The following is a 19784-nucleotide window of genomic DNA, read 5'->3' as shown; positions in this document are numbered from 1 at the left end:
AATGGTTTTACACTGGATTAAAGGATGGGTCTTAATGCACTGGCCAGTAGAGGGGTGGTGAGAATTTTAAAACCCAGAACTGATCTCAAATTTTCAGGGATAAACAGGAAATAGGTAATCTTTTTTAGAGGCAGATGTGTGAATTCATTGTGTAATCATTTTTTTTCTGTTCACCTGCTCTTCAGGCATTTGTTGAAACAATAAGGCTGATGGATGATGAACTGCTAAAAGCTCAAACAAAAGAAAATGGTGATGTCTTTATGTGGTTAAAACATGAAGCAACAAGAGGAAACGCAGCTGCACAGGTATGAAGTAATACATTTCCCTTTCTTCGTTTTATACACACATCATGTAAGTATATATACTGTAGGAAAGTTGTAGAGGAGATCAGAAAGATGTTTTCTCCTTCCACCCCAAATTGCTTCTTTTTATGAGCTTAAACTATTTCCCATGTTTCTCTCTGATAATATCCAGTGACCATGCAAAAAGCTGTAACAATCACAGAATAGTTAGGGTTGGAAAGGACCTTAAGATCATCTAGTTCCAACTCCGCTGCCATGGGCAGACACTTCACCCTAGACCATGTCACCCAAGCCTCTGTCCAGCCTGGCCTTGAACACTGCCAGGGATGGAGCATTTACCACTTCTTTTGGCAGCCTGTTCAAGTGCCTCACCACCAGTGATGCAAAGCGAAAGGGAATTGTCAAGATTTCACAACTTCCTTCTCTGATCGTTTTCCCTGGCTTTGTATTTGACATGGTGTAGTTATTGCTGCTTAATCTGAGACCAGCAGCAATATGTTGTAATACCGAGCCAATGCATACATCAAGTCTGCCTCTGTCACTTACCTCTCTGCTTAAATCAAGCCAGACTTCCATGGTACTGACAGCTGTAAAAAATAACTTTGATGTAGATTTATTATCAGTACATTTCACCACTGGGAAGCCCTCTGAATATTCCTGATAACCAGTTGTTTTCAAACTGTTGAGGATGTATACCTAGTTTCTTCACACATTTGCAGGCTTAAATGAATTTTAGAAGTCTGATCCTACAATTCTATACTAGCATTTATAATATAAAAGTTTCTGTTGTTTTCTTCTAGCAACGATTGGCTCAGATGCTTTTTTGGGGCCAACAAGGAGTGGCAAAGAATCCTGAAGCTGCAATAGAATGGTATGCAAAGGGTGCAATAGAAACAGAAGATCCAGTGTTAATATATGATTATGCCATTGTGTTATTTAAGGTAAGTCATGTTTCATAGTCTCACTTTAAAAATATCATTCCTATGAGGTGGATGTCTGTAAGTTATCTGCAGTGATTCACTGCTTTTAGATTTGCTCTGGAAATCAATGGTTGTGAAACTAGTATTGATTTTTATCCTATATGCACAACGTTTTTAAAAATGGCAAGTTTGAAGCAGTTATATCACTTTGTTCCTACCCAGATGCAGGATCAAAATACCACCTGAATTGTGGATTCTAAGTTTTCCTAATGGCTTGTCACCTAAAAATTCTAACCTGCTAGTTGGCATAGACCTTGGGGTAGACATATAGGTGAAAGTTTGATCCTTTCTCAGAATGGCCTTTATTAGACCTCTGGAACTTTTGGTTGTTCTGTTGGGGTTTTTTTGAGTAGGAATTAAATAGTCTCTGCATGCAGTTAGTTGTACCCTGCTAGAAGCAGTAGACAGCAGAGGCTAAACTCAGGCTTAACTCCACCTGAGTGAGGTGAGTTGAATCACCTAAGCAGCATCATCCAAAACACATTCAACAGTACTGGAGGTTAGAGATATTAGTGAAGAACTGTTAGGTCTTCATCTCAATCTTTTGGCTGTAGAGGGCTGTTCTGTACCAAATACTTGCTTAAGTTTTGCTTGTGTTAATTTTGAGCTCTCATAGCTATTAATTCCATGTCTGAAATAATTTTTATGGGTATCATCAATGTGACACCTATGTATTTCCTCTGGAGACACTCTGTCATCCTTTTTCAGGAAAGATGAGAACTCTTACTCATTATCAAATTGTGAACAGTCTGTGTCCCTTGGGATGCTAATTATTCTTCCTTAGTTGCTGAAAGTGAAAAATCTGTGATGTTATTTGCCCATAAAAATCAGTTGGATCAACTGGTGAAATATTTTTTCCTGGACTGAATCATTGAGATTCTGAATAACACATAGTAAATAACAGTATCAATTTTAAAAAGCAGTTTCAGTGTGTATATGTGAATTTTCGCTAGCTGGTACTCTGTATTCGTAATTTTCTGTAAATTTTCTGTATTTATAAATTGTTTCACATATCCATTTCATAGGGCCAAGGTGTGAAAAAAAATACAAAACTTGCTTTGGAATTAATGAAGAAGGCAGCAGCCAAGGTAAAATGTAATAAATATTTTATTGTAAAAGTTCTATACCAGATGCTAATAATAATGAACTCTGATCTATATAAAATGCCTATTGCCATAACTGTGTGTAAATACTAGTTGTTTCTCCCAGTGTCTTCACCATGAATGGTGAAAGCCTTTGTTTCCCCAAACTGGCAGACTAGACCACTCAAAATCAGCCAAAATCTCCATGGAAAGAAAAAAAATTCTCTCTACTTACATCTTTGGAATTTGATGATAGTTAAGTGACTTACAGAGTGAATAGTTGATCCAGGAGTATGGTTTTGCCTCATGTTCCTAAGAATTTTTTTTCCAGACTGTGCTGGGCATGTTTTTCACCGGGGTGCCTACCAGGACTTAAAATTTTGACATGGTGATCTCTCCACAGCCAGGTAGAGAGAACTGCTGTCTTTGAATAACCATGCCAGCAGGCTTTGCTATAATTACAGTGTCTTTAAGTTTTAAAGTGGATGAAAAGGAGTGAAGACTGAGGTCTAGATTGTACTTCCACAGTCTGCACTAAGTGATTATGCATTCCTTCAGCACAAGAGCTGAATGCAGGAGAATGGTGGCTTCCTGTCCAACCACCCTGGAGTTGTGGTGGTTTATGGCTATATGGCCAGTTCTCTCTACTTAGAGTTAGAGCCCCTCCAGGGAATGCTGGTGACTGGAAAAAGACTGTATGTGCTCTCCCTGACCAGCTCTTCACTACTTCAGGGAGAAAACCTGGATGTCTCAAAGCATTCTGTTTTTTCCATAGCAGGGGCACCACAGAGGAGAGGAGCCTCAATCTGTTAAATGATCTAGTACAGTCTTGATTACCCAAGCCATGATCTGGTCCTTAGTATAAAAATAAAAGAGAGCCTAGACCTTGAATACCTTCCTAGCTCTTAGAAGCAGGACTAGTGAAATTACTGACAATGACAATAGGGCTTCATTGCTGACCACCATCAGAAAAGAACTGTGCCTGTTCTATCATTCCTTTGAAACAGGAGGGACTACCTGTTCTACTGCCTCTTTGGAAAAAGCTTGAGTAAATTGATTGGCTTTCACAGCGTGATCAAAATTCCCTTGCCTCAGGATCTGAGGAACAGATTCCAGGAAGCATCCTAGAGAAAACAATTTCATTACTCTGCTTGAACCCAGTAACTTATGTTTTTATGCTCTGGTGCAAATTTTCTATACAAAAATAACATCATAATTATTGAAAAGTTTAACTGCTTTTGCATTTTTTAATGGGTAAGTTAGTAACGCAGTTTAAAACCTGAAAGGAGTAATTTTCCACAAGGTCTTTGTAAGTGCCACTAGTATGCAATTCTTTCTATAGAGATTACGTAAGAAGACTAGCATAGAAGCCAGCAGTAGCAAGCAAGTAACTCACATTTGTGCACTGAGATTTTTTTATGTAGTTTTTACCTTATGTCACTGTTCTGGTTCTTGGTTGTTATTAAACATACATTATAAAATAGGAGTAAACAGCATGTTTGTGTTTATTGGTAGAGAGTAATTTGAACTGCTGGCAGACTTGCAGCCACCATGTGACCCACCAGTTTATGCAGGAGACGGTGACTCATTGCAACCAAAATAAAATCTGTCCCAGGAAGGCTTTCTCATCTTGATCTATAGCTATTGATGCAAAGATGCAACTTAGTGATAGCATGTAGGACTCTCTTAAGCAGACCTGGATGGTGTTGTTCAAATACATTTTGAAAACAGCATCACAAAGTTCTGTGTTCATTGCTTCCTAGTCGTTTTCATGGAAATAGTCTAGTTTAAAAGCAGGGGGTTTTGATTGCTAGTCCTGTCAGCAGGATTCTAGGAGTTCACAAGAACGGATGTCCTGGTTTGGTTTTGTAGAGAAAACAGATTAAAAGTTCACGATTTTTTCTTGCCAGCAAGTACAAATCTGACTACAGACACAGCTGAGACTCTGTAGAACAAGACAACACTGGAACACTGGAGTCGTGTTCCTTGCTCTTAGCATGAGGCCACAAGGAAGAATAAAGTGAAAAAAAGCCAGTGAACCTTTGTATCTCTTAATCCCAGATGCGCGTAACTGGCTGGATCCTTGTGCATCCAGGCATCTAGAATTTAGGCAAGGTCACAAGAGCACCCAAAGTTGAGCAGCAGGTTGGAATTGCAAAATGACCCAAAGCAGAATCAAATATATGACCTGAGACTGCTCTTCTCCTCTAAGGGTTTGCCCCAGGCAGTGAATGGATTGGGATGGTATTACCACAATTTTAAAAGAGACTACAGAAAAGCAGCTGAACACTGGTTAGTTGCTGAAGAATTGGGAAATCCAGATGCATCATACAACCTTGGAGTCCTTTATTTAGATGGAATTTACCCTGGAGTACCTGGTAGAAATCAAGTAAGTAAATATTCAGTAGTACCATTACCATGTTAGGACCCAGTTTAGGATTTTTTGCTTTGTTCTTAAGACTGCTGTGTTTGCTCTGAGTTGAATTTTGATACCTTTTATCACAAACTAGGTTGTTACTGGGGAATTGAGTCAGATTGCTTAGAGAGAGATGTTACACAAATATCTTGGTCATACTTAGGGGTGTGTTTGTGTTCCTTAATTTAGAAACAAAGCAGGTACAGGTTTAATTCTGTGGGCTGTCTCTGCCTTCCTCTTTCCAGTGACAGGACCAGGGTAGTGCGTGCTCTCACATTGTATGATGTTTTCGTGTTCTCTCAGTTTTAGACTGGAAAGTGTATAGGCAGAAGTTGCTTTCCACAATAGATGAAAGCAGCAGAACCTTGTTCCTGAACTTGTGAACAGCTATGCTGCATTTGCATTGCTTCTGTGAACCTCAGAACTGCAGTGAAAGTCCTTCAAGCCAGGCTTGAAGATGTAACTATTTAATACTGTCCTGGGAGACTGCAGTATTTTGGTTTGTCATTCTGTGACACAGCCCATTTATTAAATTTTCTCACTCACATGTGCAAAATTAATTTTCCTCTAATAAGGGTCTACTTAGGTTGTATTTCTTTTAACTAACTAGGTAGTTTACAACCAACAGCACAAACATAGTGAGGAAGGCTGTAATAGATGTAAGTAGACCTTGTACTTGGAATTAAAAGATGTTTCCAGTATGATCTGTGAGTTCTGAGATCTGGATATACTCCAGACTGAGCATTTCTGCTGCCTGCCAACAGCAGCAGTGCTTGCCAGTGTGTGCATTTGGCAAACACATTTTCCTTCCCCAAGGACAAAAATACCCATTTCAGAGTTGGCTGATTGTAAGCGTACACCTAAAAGTGGCCGGGTTTCTTTATTCACCAAAGCCATAAGAAAGGAGAAGTACATTGTTATGGCTGTGATGGATACTCTGAAGTCCATGCTTACTCACAAAAAAACACGTATATCGATTGTTAAAAGTTTCCTGAAATAAATTATTTAAGGCTGTGTGCTGCTTTGGCTTATATTACAGATTACTGTTTGTGAGGGTAAAACATGGAGAGTCATATAGCCCACCCACATCTGCAGCTCTGTTCCTGCCTACTCAGCTTGTGTTGTCTTCTATGAACCAGTTTCAGAGGCTTGAGCGCTGTGTGCACTGCTGGTCATACTGAGCATTGCTGCTGCCCCCCAGCTTTCACTTAGGCATGAGGTCCTGTTCTCCAGGATCCTTTATTAACCTCCCCACTAGTGAATAGCTAATTTTACTCTTGTCAGTGCACACAAGACTCGTATGCTGCCAGGTGTTAGTTAACGCATGTAGACACTTTTCTATTTGATATTCTGTATATTACCAGGATTTATGATTTTAAAAACATTCTTGAGCCTCAGCTGTTAAAAAGCTGGAAAAAAAGGGTTTATTTCATCTGTTAAAAGTAGTTAAACTGGCTTGCCCTCATTAGCCAGTTGCCTCTTGTAATTAATTTCATTAAATGAGTCCCAGGAAATGAAACTCAATAAACATTAATAATGCAGAGTTGCTAATAGTGTATTGTTTCTTCACAGACAGTTGCTGCACACTATTTCTATAAAGCTGCCCAAGGAGGACATATAGAAGGGACTTTACGATGCTCTCTGTATTATATCACAGGAAATATGGAAGACTTTCCTAGAGATCCAGAAAAAGCTGTAATGTAAGGAATTAAGCCATTTGATAAATGAGAATATATTTCTGGTGGGATTATTTTGGTTATTGATGATTTTTAAATCCATAGTCTAAATATCTTGTACTCCATGATGCTTACTCCCTCGACAAAAGGCTCTTCGGCAGTAAAGTTTGATCCACATGAATATGTGTATTACTTAAATCACCAGCAGATTTTGAGAAATGCTGAGTTCTTCCAGTACTATCTTTTATCAGAACAACTGTGAGAGGTTGTATCTAACAAAGCTGTGCTTATTTGATTTTCAAGAAATACCAGGCTAATGATGTGGTAGAACTGGCATTTTGCAACAGGAAAAAGGCAGGTAATTAGTTATAGCACTTACTGACTTAGGTTTGTTTTCTAAAGAAAAAAATAAAATTTAATATTGCCAAGGAAAAAACCCATAGGATGTCTCTGGTATCCTCATAGAGATGAATGAACAAAATGTTCTCAATTCAGTCAGCAGTTGCAAGATTGATGGAGCAATTATCATGAAATCCCATAGTTTGTCTTGTGGAAGAAGTCAGAAGGTGATCCTATATCCTTTTGTGTTCACTGAGTCAGTGTGAGTTGGACTAATATTACTGGAGCACAGCTGTTCATTTTTTGTTGTTTGTTCTTTTCTATAGCTGGGCAAAACACATTGCAGAGAAGAATGGCTACTTAGGTCATGTCATCAGAAAAGCTCTCAATGCTTATCTGGAACTTTCATGGTATGTTTGCTGTTCTCTTCAAGTTCATTTTCTATTTTCACTTTATAGCATGATAAAATAATTGACATTGGGCCATTACCTCAAAGAAAAGCACAATAGCAGCACCACTGAAATCAGCAGCAAAACATTCATTAACATAAAAGGAAGGATGAGTGACCCAAAGCATCATTCAACAGTTCTTTCAGAATCAAGTGAAAAAGAGGGAGTTTGTAGAGGGAAATAGTCTATCTGCTGCCTGTGATTTTTATCCCATAGCACTGTAGCATGTAATGTGCACTGAATTAGCCAGAGGAGCACCTTTTGCTTTTAACATTCCCTCTGTTCCAAAAAACATATTTTGCTTTCTCTCTTCTGTCTAACACCATGTGATGAATACTCAGGCTGCTGGATTGTGTTTGTTGTTTTTTTGCACATGGTTAATACTATCTTCTCTGTATAGTAGGAGGCTGCAATATCCAGCGAGCCAACAAAGAGGTTTCAAAATAGCTTCCAGGTTAATGCTCCATTTTTGCAATGACCTGTAGGCATGAGTATCAGATACTGTATATGCAGGCATCAGACTGTCCTACATGATTAAGACAACGACTTGTTTAGTCCTGCAGCCTTCCCCTGCTAGTACTGAATTAGTGCTTCAAGCTTAGGAGGTCTACAAGAAACTGTCGGTGGATTGTTCTGGAGTAACTGAGACTTGATGTCACTTTTTAACAGTGAACAGCTCTCTTTTAATATTTTTGTAGCATGTTCTGATGTACCGCATACAGTCCCATTAAAGTTCTGTGCATGTGACAGGGCATTAAGATCCCAGAAAGTCTGGTCCCTGCAGTTAGGAGGAAAAATACACTGGAGTTTCACTTGAGATGCCAGTGATCAGGAGTGTACGGGTACTTACAGATACTGGTCCTAGTCATCCCTTGTTATAGGAGTATGTTCATGTTGAAAACATTGGTCCTGAAGATTTCTTCATATATCTTGCATGCATGTAAATTGTTACACTGCCAAGCAGACCAAATGATGTATTCCTGGGTTGTTGGTGTCAGCAGCCATGTGTTCTACACACCTGTTAGTCATGGTGGTTTGATTCTCAGTGGATGATTTAAAGGCCTTAAATGTAGAAATTTTTCTGAATTGCCCTTTGAGACTTAGGGATCAGAAGAACTGACTTCCCAGCTGCCTGTAATTCTGTAAGAGTAGCTGCTTTTGCAATTTCATTTGAAATTTCTTTGCTTAAGCACCTACTCGTGAAGTCAAATGTGTATTTAACTGTATTTGCTTCCAGTTTGTGGAAAGAATCACTTGAAGCATGACCCTTTAATAGGAAGTTTTAGTAGGAGAAAAGTTCACCAAGTGGCTTGGGTTCTTTTTTTTCTCATCTTGTAATCTTAAAGACTTCCTCTTAATTTTGGATGTTTAGTCTTCATAATACCGAGTAGATACAGGACAGAATGTTAAAGAGATGCTCTCCTCTGGAGCACACATGAACAGTGGTGTACCACTGTACTGCAATAATGAATTGCTATACTGCAAACGCAAAATTAGCTTTTATTACTTGCTATATCGTCATAGAAAGAAAAGGGAAAAGAATACAAAAGTAGTTGGGTGCGTGATTGACATCACTTATAACTTACATATAACTTACGCATCTAAGTTAATTATGTATTTTTTTTAGTAGAGGAGGTAAGAGTCTTTTAAGAATATTTTATCTGAAATATTTAAATAGGTAATTGACCTCTGATATCAATTCCATTTTATCATCAATCTTGCACTTAGAGTAAATGCCCACTGGAGCCAATCTAGCGTCAATGCAAGAGAGAAACCTGCAAATCCTTGAGATCCAGCATGGTTTGTTACACCAAGCATTGCCAGTAGGTGTAGCTGTTGCATGGGCTTGTCAGCTTCTTGCTTTGAAACTTTCTACCAAAATTTTGCTCTTAGGTGATGCTTATAAATTTATTTAGTGGGGGTTATTTAACTTTAACTAAAAATATTTTCGTTAAGTTTTTCACTAATTTATTTTATCTAACGTTAGGCATGAAGCTTTGCTGCATTATATTTTAGCAGCTGAAACTGGGATTGAAGTGTCACAGTCCAATTTAGCACACATCTGTGAAGAAAGACCAGTAAGTAAATGTCTTCACAACTAAAAGGAACTCAATGATAATGTGATTCTAATCTCTTATCTGTGATATGAATGGATCAATTACTTTCTTTCCAGGACCTAGCAAGGAAATACCTATCAACTGATTGTGTTTGGAGATACTACAATTTGTCTGTTTCTCAAGTCAATGCACCATCATTTGGTATGTATAAGGATTTTTTTCTGAATTTTAATTTTACCTTTTTTGTTTGTTTGCTTGTTATCATTTCTGTGTGAATGAGCAAGTTAAGGAAAGAGTAATCTCTACTTATCATACATTTCCTTTTTAGGGTTTTGATAGGAATATCAGGGAAAAAAAGTGTTGGGTTTCCACATAGGTTTTCTGAGAGTTTCCTTTATATGGCATAAAGTTGATAAAATATGAATAAAATGACGTAATAAAAAGCCAAGCCCTGAGAATGGGCTGGATAGTGAGGAGCCTGAGCAATTGACTCAAGGTTTAAGAAAAAAAAAAAAAGGTAGACTTTACAAGCTCATGCTGTTTAGTTTATCAAAGGCAAAATCCAAAAGCAAATATACTTCCATATAATAATTGAGTCATGAGAAACTAATGAAGGCTAAAGTACCCCTTATCTAATTTATTGTGAGTTTTTCTGTGAAGGTACAGAGTTTATCAGCATTGGCACAGCTTGTTTTGGGGAACTGAAGGATTCCCTGGTTTTAAAAAAAAAAAAAAGAAGGTTTAAGTGTTTTGTAAAAAAGCACATGAAAAATAGAGTGTAAAAAATAATTCAGACTGCTAATTTAAGTACGCAGCAATGCAGAGGCTGAATATCACATTGATACAGCCTGAAACAACAAGAGCTGGCAAACCCTATTAGCTTTCATGAGGAGTTTGTAGATGCCTCGGCAAGGTGCACTTTGGCTGACCCTTTGGCAAATCCAATGGTACAATAGTAGAGGAGCTTCTGAAGTTCAGATTCAGACTCATGGGATGAGACTGATTCAAACACTTGCTGGGTTCAACAAGGGTAGAATTTTATTACTTTATCTCTTCCTCACATGAGTAACATAAAGGGAATTTTATCTGTGACTCCTCTCTGCAGTAGCAGAGGATCAGATCCCCAGTGCAGGGCCTGGGATAGAGTCTAACCCTGGCAGAATTCATTTCCAGGCCCACTTTATCAGTGCAGCCCTCCAGGCCAGGGCTGAAATGATGCAGTTGTTGGTATGGTGGAGAGGAGCTCTCTTCTTGATGATTCACTACAGTGTTCATGGCCTTCCATTCTGCCTCTGCTGCTGGGTCAGTGACCAACTTGCTTCCTGGAAGAGCTCTGCTATAGTCCACTGTAAAATCAAGTGGGATTTCTAAATACACAAGGCAAGGTATAAAAATGTTTCAAGCAATTTGGGGAATGCTTAGATCAGATAAGCATCCCTATGATCATGGGGGATCATTTTAAACCCTTCAGCCTAGATTAGTGCAATGTCATGCTTTCTCTTGTCTGGCTCAATGTCCACCCTGTTGGAGCATCAGTTACTGTACAAAATCACAGAAAGATATTTACAAAATATTTGCTGGGCAGTGCTTCCTTCTAGACCAGGATAATTCTATACCTACTGTTGTCCTGAGTTAGGCTGGGTTTGAAACTAACCGAATTATCATTAGCAAAGTTCCATAACTTTGGGGATGGGTTTAGCCACTACAGTGACAGGTACAGAACAAACACTCAAGGCAGCATGTTTTTAAGTCTCATCAAGTTAGTAGGGCTAACCTGAATAATAAGGCTACAGGTTTCCCAAAGACAGATTCAGCAAGTGAAGAAGAAATGTAGTATAAAGTCTCTAAGTCTCAGGTTTTGTGAAAATAACAATATCATTCATTCATTTAAGAGAACTCGTGAGAAGTTTTATCCAGGAATAAATATTTTCAGTGGGCAGGCTGATGTGAACTAGCCACAGAGACTACTAGACAGAAAGACTAGAATTACTATTACCTTCTCCATCACATTAATAGTTGGTTAATCTTATTTCACAACTACTCTCAATGATCTGCTGCTGGTTTCTTCGACAGCTTATTTGAAGATGGGTGATTTCTACTACTACGGTTACCAGAACCAGTCTAAAGATCTCGAGCTCTCAATGCGGATGTATGCACAAGCTGCACTAGAAGGAGATTCACAGGTGGGTCTGCAGTCATAATGTCCTTATACTACATCAGAGTTTAGAACAATAGAGGATTTATCTGAAACTGCTTATTCTGCTTGGCTACATCTGCACTGAAGAAGCCTGCTAGAATAAGTTATTACTGTTTCAGAATACTATGTGAGTCAGTAATTGCTGTTTCATGATAACAGAAAGTAAACCTACCATATATGGACAGTCACAGAATTTGGCTGGTTTGAAAGGTAGAAGGTAATTGCTCAGTTGAGGCCTGTCTTACCTTGGCACAATTGATTCTGTTGTGACCTTGGTATTTTTGCTGCTGCAAAGAGGAACAATTAATAGACTGCTGAGTTACGTTGCAGTCCTATCATCAGCTATTTTAGGATGCAAACAAGAAGACTGGCCTCTTTCCCTTGGTATACTGTATGAATCCTAGGGTGAATTTTGTTTGCTCCACCAATAAAAGCTTCATCTTAAAAAGCTTTATAGTTCAAAGATACCCCCATAGCATGTTGCCAAACACACGCATTGTTTCAACTCTGAATTTCCTGCCCTCAGATCTTCCTGAAGTGTCCTGGGTGCAATATTCTGTTCTCACTGTCCCTATGAAGATGTCCTCAGATAGTATCTTGTATGTTAATTTATTAGAGGTAGCATAGCTGGGTTCTGTTTTGAGGATACTAGCACAAAACATTACTGTTAAACTAGTAAAGTAAAGAAGAGGTGCCTGAACTTTTAAAGTATGAAAACTAAAGTGATGGGGAATTTTGTAATCCTTCTCATGTACTCACCTTCATGGTTCTAAGAGACATAGAGGTGCCTAAGACTTGTCCAAGCAAGCAAAACTGCAAGATTAAGGACTTAGATTGTCTGGAGAAAATTTCTGCTCTCAATTTCACTATTGAGATTGCTGTTGATCTATAGAGCTAGGTGAACAGGAATGAAATAGGAATCCTTTTCTACTTTCAGTCTGTATTTCCCTAGTAGATAAAAGATTAGAGTTTGATATGGTGGCTGTGTTTAAAGAATAATTAAAATAAGAAAGCTCAGATCATTTTCCAGATGACTTCTAAGAAAACAGTGTCACAACAAATGAATGCTAATTATTTTGCATTTTCAGTATTTACCTGGGTTATGGTTAGGAGAGAAGGCTTTCATAATTACTCAGTGAAGATCACATTAGACGGAATGAGTTTATAGAAGACAGTTACAATTATTTAGATACTTGATGCTTACAGTAGGTCTTAAGTATATATACAAAAAAACTAATGGTTAAGAAGTGTGTATGATTTTTTTATTGTTAGGGTTTCTTTAATTTGGCCCTGGTCATAGAAGAGGGCAACTCCATACCTTCTTACATTCTGGATCACTTGGAAATTGATCGGACATTGCATTCTAGTAGTGTGTCACTTCTTCAGGAACTTTATTACAGGTGAGTCTTTTTTCCCTTTAATCAGCATCTTCTGGTTTTCCATGTGAGTAGCATTTACTATGGAGAGCAGCAACTCCTGTAATTATTAACTTTGTTCACTTGTATGATTTAAGGCAGGTTAAGGTCAACATGCTTGAAATGTTTAAATTACCAAAATATTTCAGATTATGCCTGTTAAAGAGACTGGATTATATGTGATTACCTGAAATAGCAGGGACTGGATTTAATGATCCAGGAGGTCTTTTCCAATGTATTTAATATATAATATTATATATATATTTAAGTTCCTTAGTTAAGCACTGACAGTTTGTATACAGTCCAAAACAATCTTGTAATGCTAAATAGAGCATAATTTAATACAGATCTTACAAATACGTAACTGGGATAACAGCAGTCCTTCATATTTATTCTGCAAAGACATTCCAGCCTGCACAGATGATGTGGCACAGAATATTAGATAGGGAAGAGGGTTCCCATTCTGCTGCCTGAACTACACATGCCAGCACTGTTCGTGCACACATCACCTAGATACCTCTTGTACAGAACTTATATTAGGTTTTATTTACCTGGGTAGAGCAGCATGTGTTGGAAAAAAAGTGGGAATGGGACACTTACACAATACTTGGTGGATTTGTGAAATTGCCTCTCAAATATTTAAAGAAGGAGAAGCTGAAGGTGAGGCTGTGAACCGGACATAAGTGGTTACCTTCTGTTTTGCTACAAAATGTTGTGTGATCAGAAAAAAAGTGGAGAGGATATCAGCATCAAAATGTCATTTGTTGATTCCCCACCAACCCACTGAAATTGTTCTTCACTGCAGTTAGCCTGAACTTGTACCCTAAATGACCTCCACTCCACATGAAATTACTAGTCTGATAATTAGGGCTTCTGGACCAGCTGGCCTATCTGGGATTGTAAACTTGAGCCTCAGTTCTGCCTTTACTTGGACTGAATCGATCTGCTTTGCAGTGAGAGTAATTCCAGAGTGGACAGTGCTACGAGCCTTTCCTATCCTCATACACTTTTGTCCAGAAGGGCACATACTTTTTAAAAAAAAATATATATATAAAAGAATATATAACACAGAATTTTACTTTAAAATATATAAATTTGATATGTATTTTATATACAATTTTTATATGAAAAAATTATGTATCTATATGCACACCTCACCCCTGCCTCCTCAGCTTGATTGAAAAGATTCAATTGTAGTTTAAAATAGGTGCCTGTGATTTAGCTGTCTGAACACCCTTAGTAGGCAAAGTCATAACTGATAGAACTGAGAAAGCTGCTCACTCAGCTCACCTCACAACAGACACCTTGTAGATGGTCACCTAAAGTGCTCTTTTAGCTCTGACTGCATTGTGTAGCACTTCATTGTCTCTAAAGGGGGTTTAGACACCACGATCCTGCATAAGCAACTAAATTTTGTACAACTAATCCTAAATTAAGTCCTACTGCTGTTGACTCATATTAGTTAGAAGCAAATGTCTTTGGTACAGTTTTGTACTGTGGATGCTTGACAAGGGTAGCCTAGATGCTTAGACCCATTGTAGACTAACAAGAAAATAAAAAATACACTCCTAGGATAAGGTATTCTGTGCTCAATGAGGTTCATCTGGTGTATCTATGAATTTTTACTTCACCATCTGTGAGATAGTGATGATAATATCTGCTTGTTTTCCTGGGTTACTGAGGTTTGATGCAAACCCACTGAGGATTCCCAGACGACTAGTGCCATTGTAAGGGACTAACTGTTTCAATCTTCTTCTTGTAGGTGCTGGAATAATAGTAACCAAGAATCAATTAGTCCGTGCTCATTAGCATTGCTTTATTTTTACATGAGAGTTTTCTGGAACAATATTTTGCAATCTACTCTGGTATGTATTGCTCCTTTGGTACATGCAGAGTTCAGTTGGAGCAGTACCTTGGTTTTGCACTGCTGTAATTATGTTTTTAATCTTACTGTCACAGATCTACTTCATGGGAACCTTTCTTTTATCAATTCTGGTTGCATTTGCAGTGCAGTATTTTCAGTCTTTATCTGGTAAGTATTTGAAGTTTATGTCATAGTAAAACTGAAGGAAGAGGAGTTATCTTTGTATTTCAGTAAAATCTTTAAAATAAAAGGTGTACTAGATTTGGTAGAGGTACCTCTGAACAGCAACTTTTGACACACAAATCATCTTTTGATTATTGAAAAGGAGTGGATGAGGCGAGACATAGGTTTAAAGCTGTTGCTTTCTGGAGAATGTCCCTTGGTAAAGGAGACTTAATAAAAGCATTAACTGCAAGAGACTGTGACTGTAAATAAGAGATTATTTCCCATGTCCCATCATGTGGTATCATTAGCATAATTACAAGACTGATTTCATGTATGGTCTCTGAAATATGCAATGAGACTGTGTTCCCTATTTCATATAATCTCTATCCATTCAGATACAAGGTAGAAGGAAAAAGTGAGGTACAGAGAGCTGATAAATTGGAGTAACTTAGGAGGAGGCAGTTCAGCCTCTTCAGATCAGTAACAGAATCACTAAATAAATTCAGTCAGCTCTTGCAGACTCCTCCTGTCCTAAAATAGAAAGTTTTCTGTATGCTGTTTTTTTCTGATGAGACAAAGAATATTAAGGGACAGAAAGCCAAATACCAGGCTTCAGTCTATTAAAAAACTCCAATTTTTTTTTTTTACCATATTGAAGGAGAGATATCAGGAACAAAACTACGTTGCTCATGAAATGGGGAAAAACCTCTACCATCCCATACAAAAATAATGAGTCATCATTTAAAAAGCACTACCAGCTTCAACAAAGTGTTTCACTTCAGATTGCAAGACAGGACCTTGATGGGGTTGTTGTGAAAAGAGTATTTCCAGTTATGGAAATAATTTCTTCAACTAAATGTATTTTCTTAGGTCTGGTAGACAGTTTATGGTTATTCAGAAAATACTACTTTCTGACATACTTCTGTAATAAAATACAGAAAAAGTTACTTTCCACATTGACAACCTACACCTGTAGGAAATAGCATTTAAAATAACTCCCAAAACAAAAAAATATTAAATGTAAAACGATTATTTGAATTCTGTATTTCCTAGGTAGCACATAAGATATGTAGCTGTGAATAATACACTAATTATGAAACCCTGCTTTATTTCTTACCAGCTATAATTTATAGCAGTTGGGAATCATACTACATATATACAAAGTATAAAGTTACAGTTATTTTTCCTTCAATATTTCCTAACCATTGCGTATTATCCTTATATGTGATTTTTATATGCACATTTAAATATTTATAAATATACTTCCTAGATGCAGTGGGGTCTGTTTTAATAATTTCTTTTACTGTTTTTCCAAAGCCCATAATTCTCCTGGAGCAAGAGCAGAACCATCGTTAGATGAACTTTCTTCCTCAGGGAGTAGCAATGAGGATGCTACCAGACTCATACAGCAAGATGAATCTACGTTTTCAAATGATTTAGCACAGCAGGAGTCAAACCCTCAGAACCCTCTTGTTATGAACTGAAGTGTAGTTTTCTTAAGGTTGGTGTCCCATTGCGAAGATGGGATATGAACAACTACAAATCTAAAAACTGGCAACCAACCCTATTAGTGGTGGTAATAATGCAGTCCAACAGTTAAAATTGTGGGGAAATTCACTGATATGATTTCTCCACTATAGAGGAAAACCATCCCTATAATTTAACACTCCAAACAGATAATGCAATTATTTCTGTCCCCAGTACATGATCATACTGTATTTCATTGGAGGACTTGAAGAAAGCTTGCAAAGTCTTTGCCTAATCGAAGAATGAGCAAACTTCCTACCAGTTTTGATGATGAATTTTTACTCGCATATCCAATATCTTATGAAATTGGCTTTTTTAAGTGTATACTAGTGAACTTAAAGATTTTTGTAAGTTGAAAGTGCAAAAATCACATAAAAGTGAAACCTGGCCACCAACACTTTCCAAGTGCCATGGCACACCAGCCAAGGCTTTGGTACATGCAGTGATAACAATTCAGATTTTGGCATTTTATATTCCATCTCAACTCTTAGATGGGAAATAATGTTTTCTTTTGAAAGAAAAACACCAGGGAGATTTGCAATATCATCATAACACAGGAGTTTTGCTGGCTAAACCTTAGGCAAAGTTTCACGAGTTTCAGCAGTTCCCTGGTCAACAGAACACTTTCTGGCCCTGCCAAGAGCCACTGATCAGACAAAGTAACTTCCCTAATGAATAAATAGAAGAATATTTAAGTGTGAACAGGTGCCACCTCACAAAGTGAGTAAACTATTTTTGGATTCTTCCATCGATAACATTGGTAAGGATTTATTTCATGTTCTGCAGTAACTCTTAAAAACACCTATTTAAGTGACAGTTTATTTGGTAAAGTTTAGATGGGATATATAGGTAACAAGTACAGAGTGCAAATGCCTTCTGTCTCATTTAAAATTGTCTATTAAATGGCTGTAGGAAAGGCCTGACCTTTAAAGCAGGTATGCCTGCACCTCTGTAAGATGATGTAGATCACAGGTTATAAATTGCCACCAATCTATGCATTATTGAGGGTTAAATCCACTCTTCTTGCACTACATTATTTACTCTTGTAAATAAAAATATTTTTCTAATTCAGCTTGTATGTGGAGGATTTTTTTGAAGCACCTCTCAGATAAGATAGCATCTTTTTATGGCAGATTCTCAAGAACAGTATTTAGGTGTCTGTTTTCTTGACTTCAAATGGGACAATTAACTCTTGCTTTTTTGAAGAATACAGCATTCTTACAGACCTGGAAGAGTTTTTGTTGGTTTTCAAGCAAGACATAGGAGTTTTCAATAAGAAAGGAATGGGTTAAAAGGAAAAAACCTCCAAGCAGCACAAGAGATATATATGCATATACACACATACACATATATGCATATACACACATCAACGTATGTTTTACTTCCAGAAAAGTAGAAATTCAGGTGTGTGCTTTTCATTTATAACCAATTATTTGGAAGTGTTACAAAAGAGTTTCACTTGTACATACTAAACTGTTGTTGACTTTCAGAGATTATATGCTGTGCTTTTGATATCTGCTGCAAATGGCTCACCATCATTTTTGAGTCTGAGTTGCAAAATCTTGTGCAGCTAAACTTGATTCAAAATTCCTTAACACAAATGTATATTTCATACTTACCTGATTAAGGACAGCTGTGCATTTGTATGAAAGCATGCAGGTTTAGATGGTGAGCCCAGATGCTTTGAAGAAAGTCAAGTATAGGCTTTGCAGGCAAATAGACAACTGTCACAGCATCAGCATGATGCTGGCAGTTAGATGGTCACAAAAAGACTATTTGGACATTCATATCACAAATATTGCTTGTAGTAAGCTACATGTGCAAGATGTATTTTACTACATATGTTGTATATAGGTAGCAAAATTGAAGCTTCTAGTGAAATATTAATCCCATGGGAGCTTATCAATCAGTGGTGGTATGATTACAAGCCATGTGTTGAAATCCTGAAGCAACAGTGGTTTTAGGCTGAGCACATATGGGTCAGAGTTAAGTGTTAACAGTCAGGCTGACTGCATTTTCCTCTCCAAAGTAAGCCCACATTCTCAACTTTGGTAATTAACTAATTTGAGGAGGTTTGCCAGAAATATGATTTCACATCTGTATTTCAGAAGACAGTTGCTGAAGCTGCAATGCATTTCTTGATGCCAGCAGTTAATAGTTAGGTCTTTGCTTATTGTTATCTATTACATCAGAAGTTCTCCCAAAGTATACTTGAAGTATGTTAAGATAAGCAACTCTTCACAATAAAATGGCAATACTTAAGGCTGAAGTAATAATAGTTACATTATTATCCTTCACTTCTTATCTAGGGGGCTATTATTTGACAGCTTAGAGAATCAAACAGTTCCCAGAAAGAGGATGGTTAATTAAACAAAGCAGCTACATAATTCTGCTACATCCACAAGGAAGGAGAATAAGAAGGGGACAATATGGCAGGGGGGAAAGAGGGGAAGATTATCAGTAGTTATCTTTGTAAATTGAAACAAGGCCACTGAAGCTCATAGTTTCTGCAGCCCATGCTGAGGGCTCAGGACAGAACTGGGGAAATAATAAATCACAAGTAGAAAGCTGAAATGCTGCTTGTTCATACACATTTCATAGAAGCCCAGCTGTCTGAACAACACAGGCTCTGCTTAAGGTAGTGTAAGTGATGGCCATTTTTCTCTTTCTCCTTCAGCAAATAGAGACAGCAAAGAATTTCTGAGTGGTTGTTTACACAATAGGCACCCAATTACCTAAAATTAGAATCATTTAGAGTTGGAAAGGACCTCAAGATCATCTACTTCCAACCTTCTGCTGTGGACAAGGACACCTCAGTTACGCAGTAGGCGATTCAAACCAGTTTTGCAGAATTTGCAGCTATGCCAAAAAGTTTGTTCAGCTTTGAATTACATAGGAGGGTAACAGCAGGACAGACCAGAACACGGGCATCCTTACATGGGTGACTCTGTGACTACTGTCCAGTGCTGCTTTCCAGTCCATATAGTGATGAACTCTACATCCCAATATACCGGCATGAGTGCGTGGTTAAAGTTGTATATTAGTGCCTTGCAATAGGAATTCTATTCAGTGATAAAGGAACAAATATATGGAAATTAGTCCTGACTAATATAAGTATACCCTCTGTTGGGACTTCTGTATTCCCACTTGAGCTACTAGGAAAGGATAGATGGTCTTTAAAAGCATGTGCGAAACATGGATTATCTGTGAAGAGATTTGTTTTATAGCAGATTCTTGTCTGTGTAAGCTATCCCAATTGACTAATGGACTCTGACATTTAACACTGGTTGACTGTTGACCCTTATCCTAGATGAA

At 37.7% G+C, this 19784-nt stretch overlaps 1 protein-coding gene across 1 annotated transcript in view; it reads left to right on the top strand.

The window, feature by feature from the left end:
- Positions 1–17540, top strand: part of SEL1L3 (SEL1L family member 3) — a 37299-nt gene extending 19759 nt beyond the window's left edge. Inside the window, exons 12-24 of the mRNA XM_013127413.3 lie at positions 186–305; positions 1103–1243; positions 2308–2370; positions 4577–4753; positions 6353–6480; positions 7122–7205; positions 9232–9322; positions 9418–9502; positions 11375–11484; positions 12771–12898; positions 14676–14778; positions 14873–14945; positions 16260–17540. Of these exons, the coding sequence (XP_012982867.2) occupies positions 186–305; positions 1103–1243; positions 2308–2370; positions 4577–4753; positions 6353–6480; positions 7122–7205; positions 9232–9322; positions 9418–9502; positions 11375–11484; positions 12771–12898; positions 14676–14778; positions 14873–14945; positions 16260–16426 (1470 nt within the window). The 3' untranslated portion in view covers positions 16427–17540. The remainder of the gene's footprint in view (positions 1–185; positions 306–1102; positions 1244–2307; positions 2371–4576; positions 4754–6352; positions 6481–7121; positions 7206–9231; positions 9323–9417; positions 9503–11374; positions 11485–12770; positions 12899–14675; positions 14779–14872; positions 14946–16259) is intronic.
- Positions 17541–19784: the final 2244 nt, after the last annotated feature.

Source organism: Melopsittacus undulatus, chromosome 7 (assembly GCF_012275295.1).
Source record: "Melopsittacus undulatus isolate bMelUnd1 chromosome 7, bMelUnd1.mat.Z, whole genome shotgun sequence".
Taxonomy (NCBI): Eukaryota; Metazoa; Chordata; class Aves; order Psittaciformes; family Psittaculidae; genus Melopsittacus; species Melopsittacus undulatus.
The sequence above is the reverse complement of the archived record's forward strand: the minus strand, read 5'-3'. Positions and strand labels throughout refer to the sequence as shown.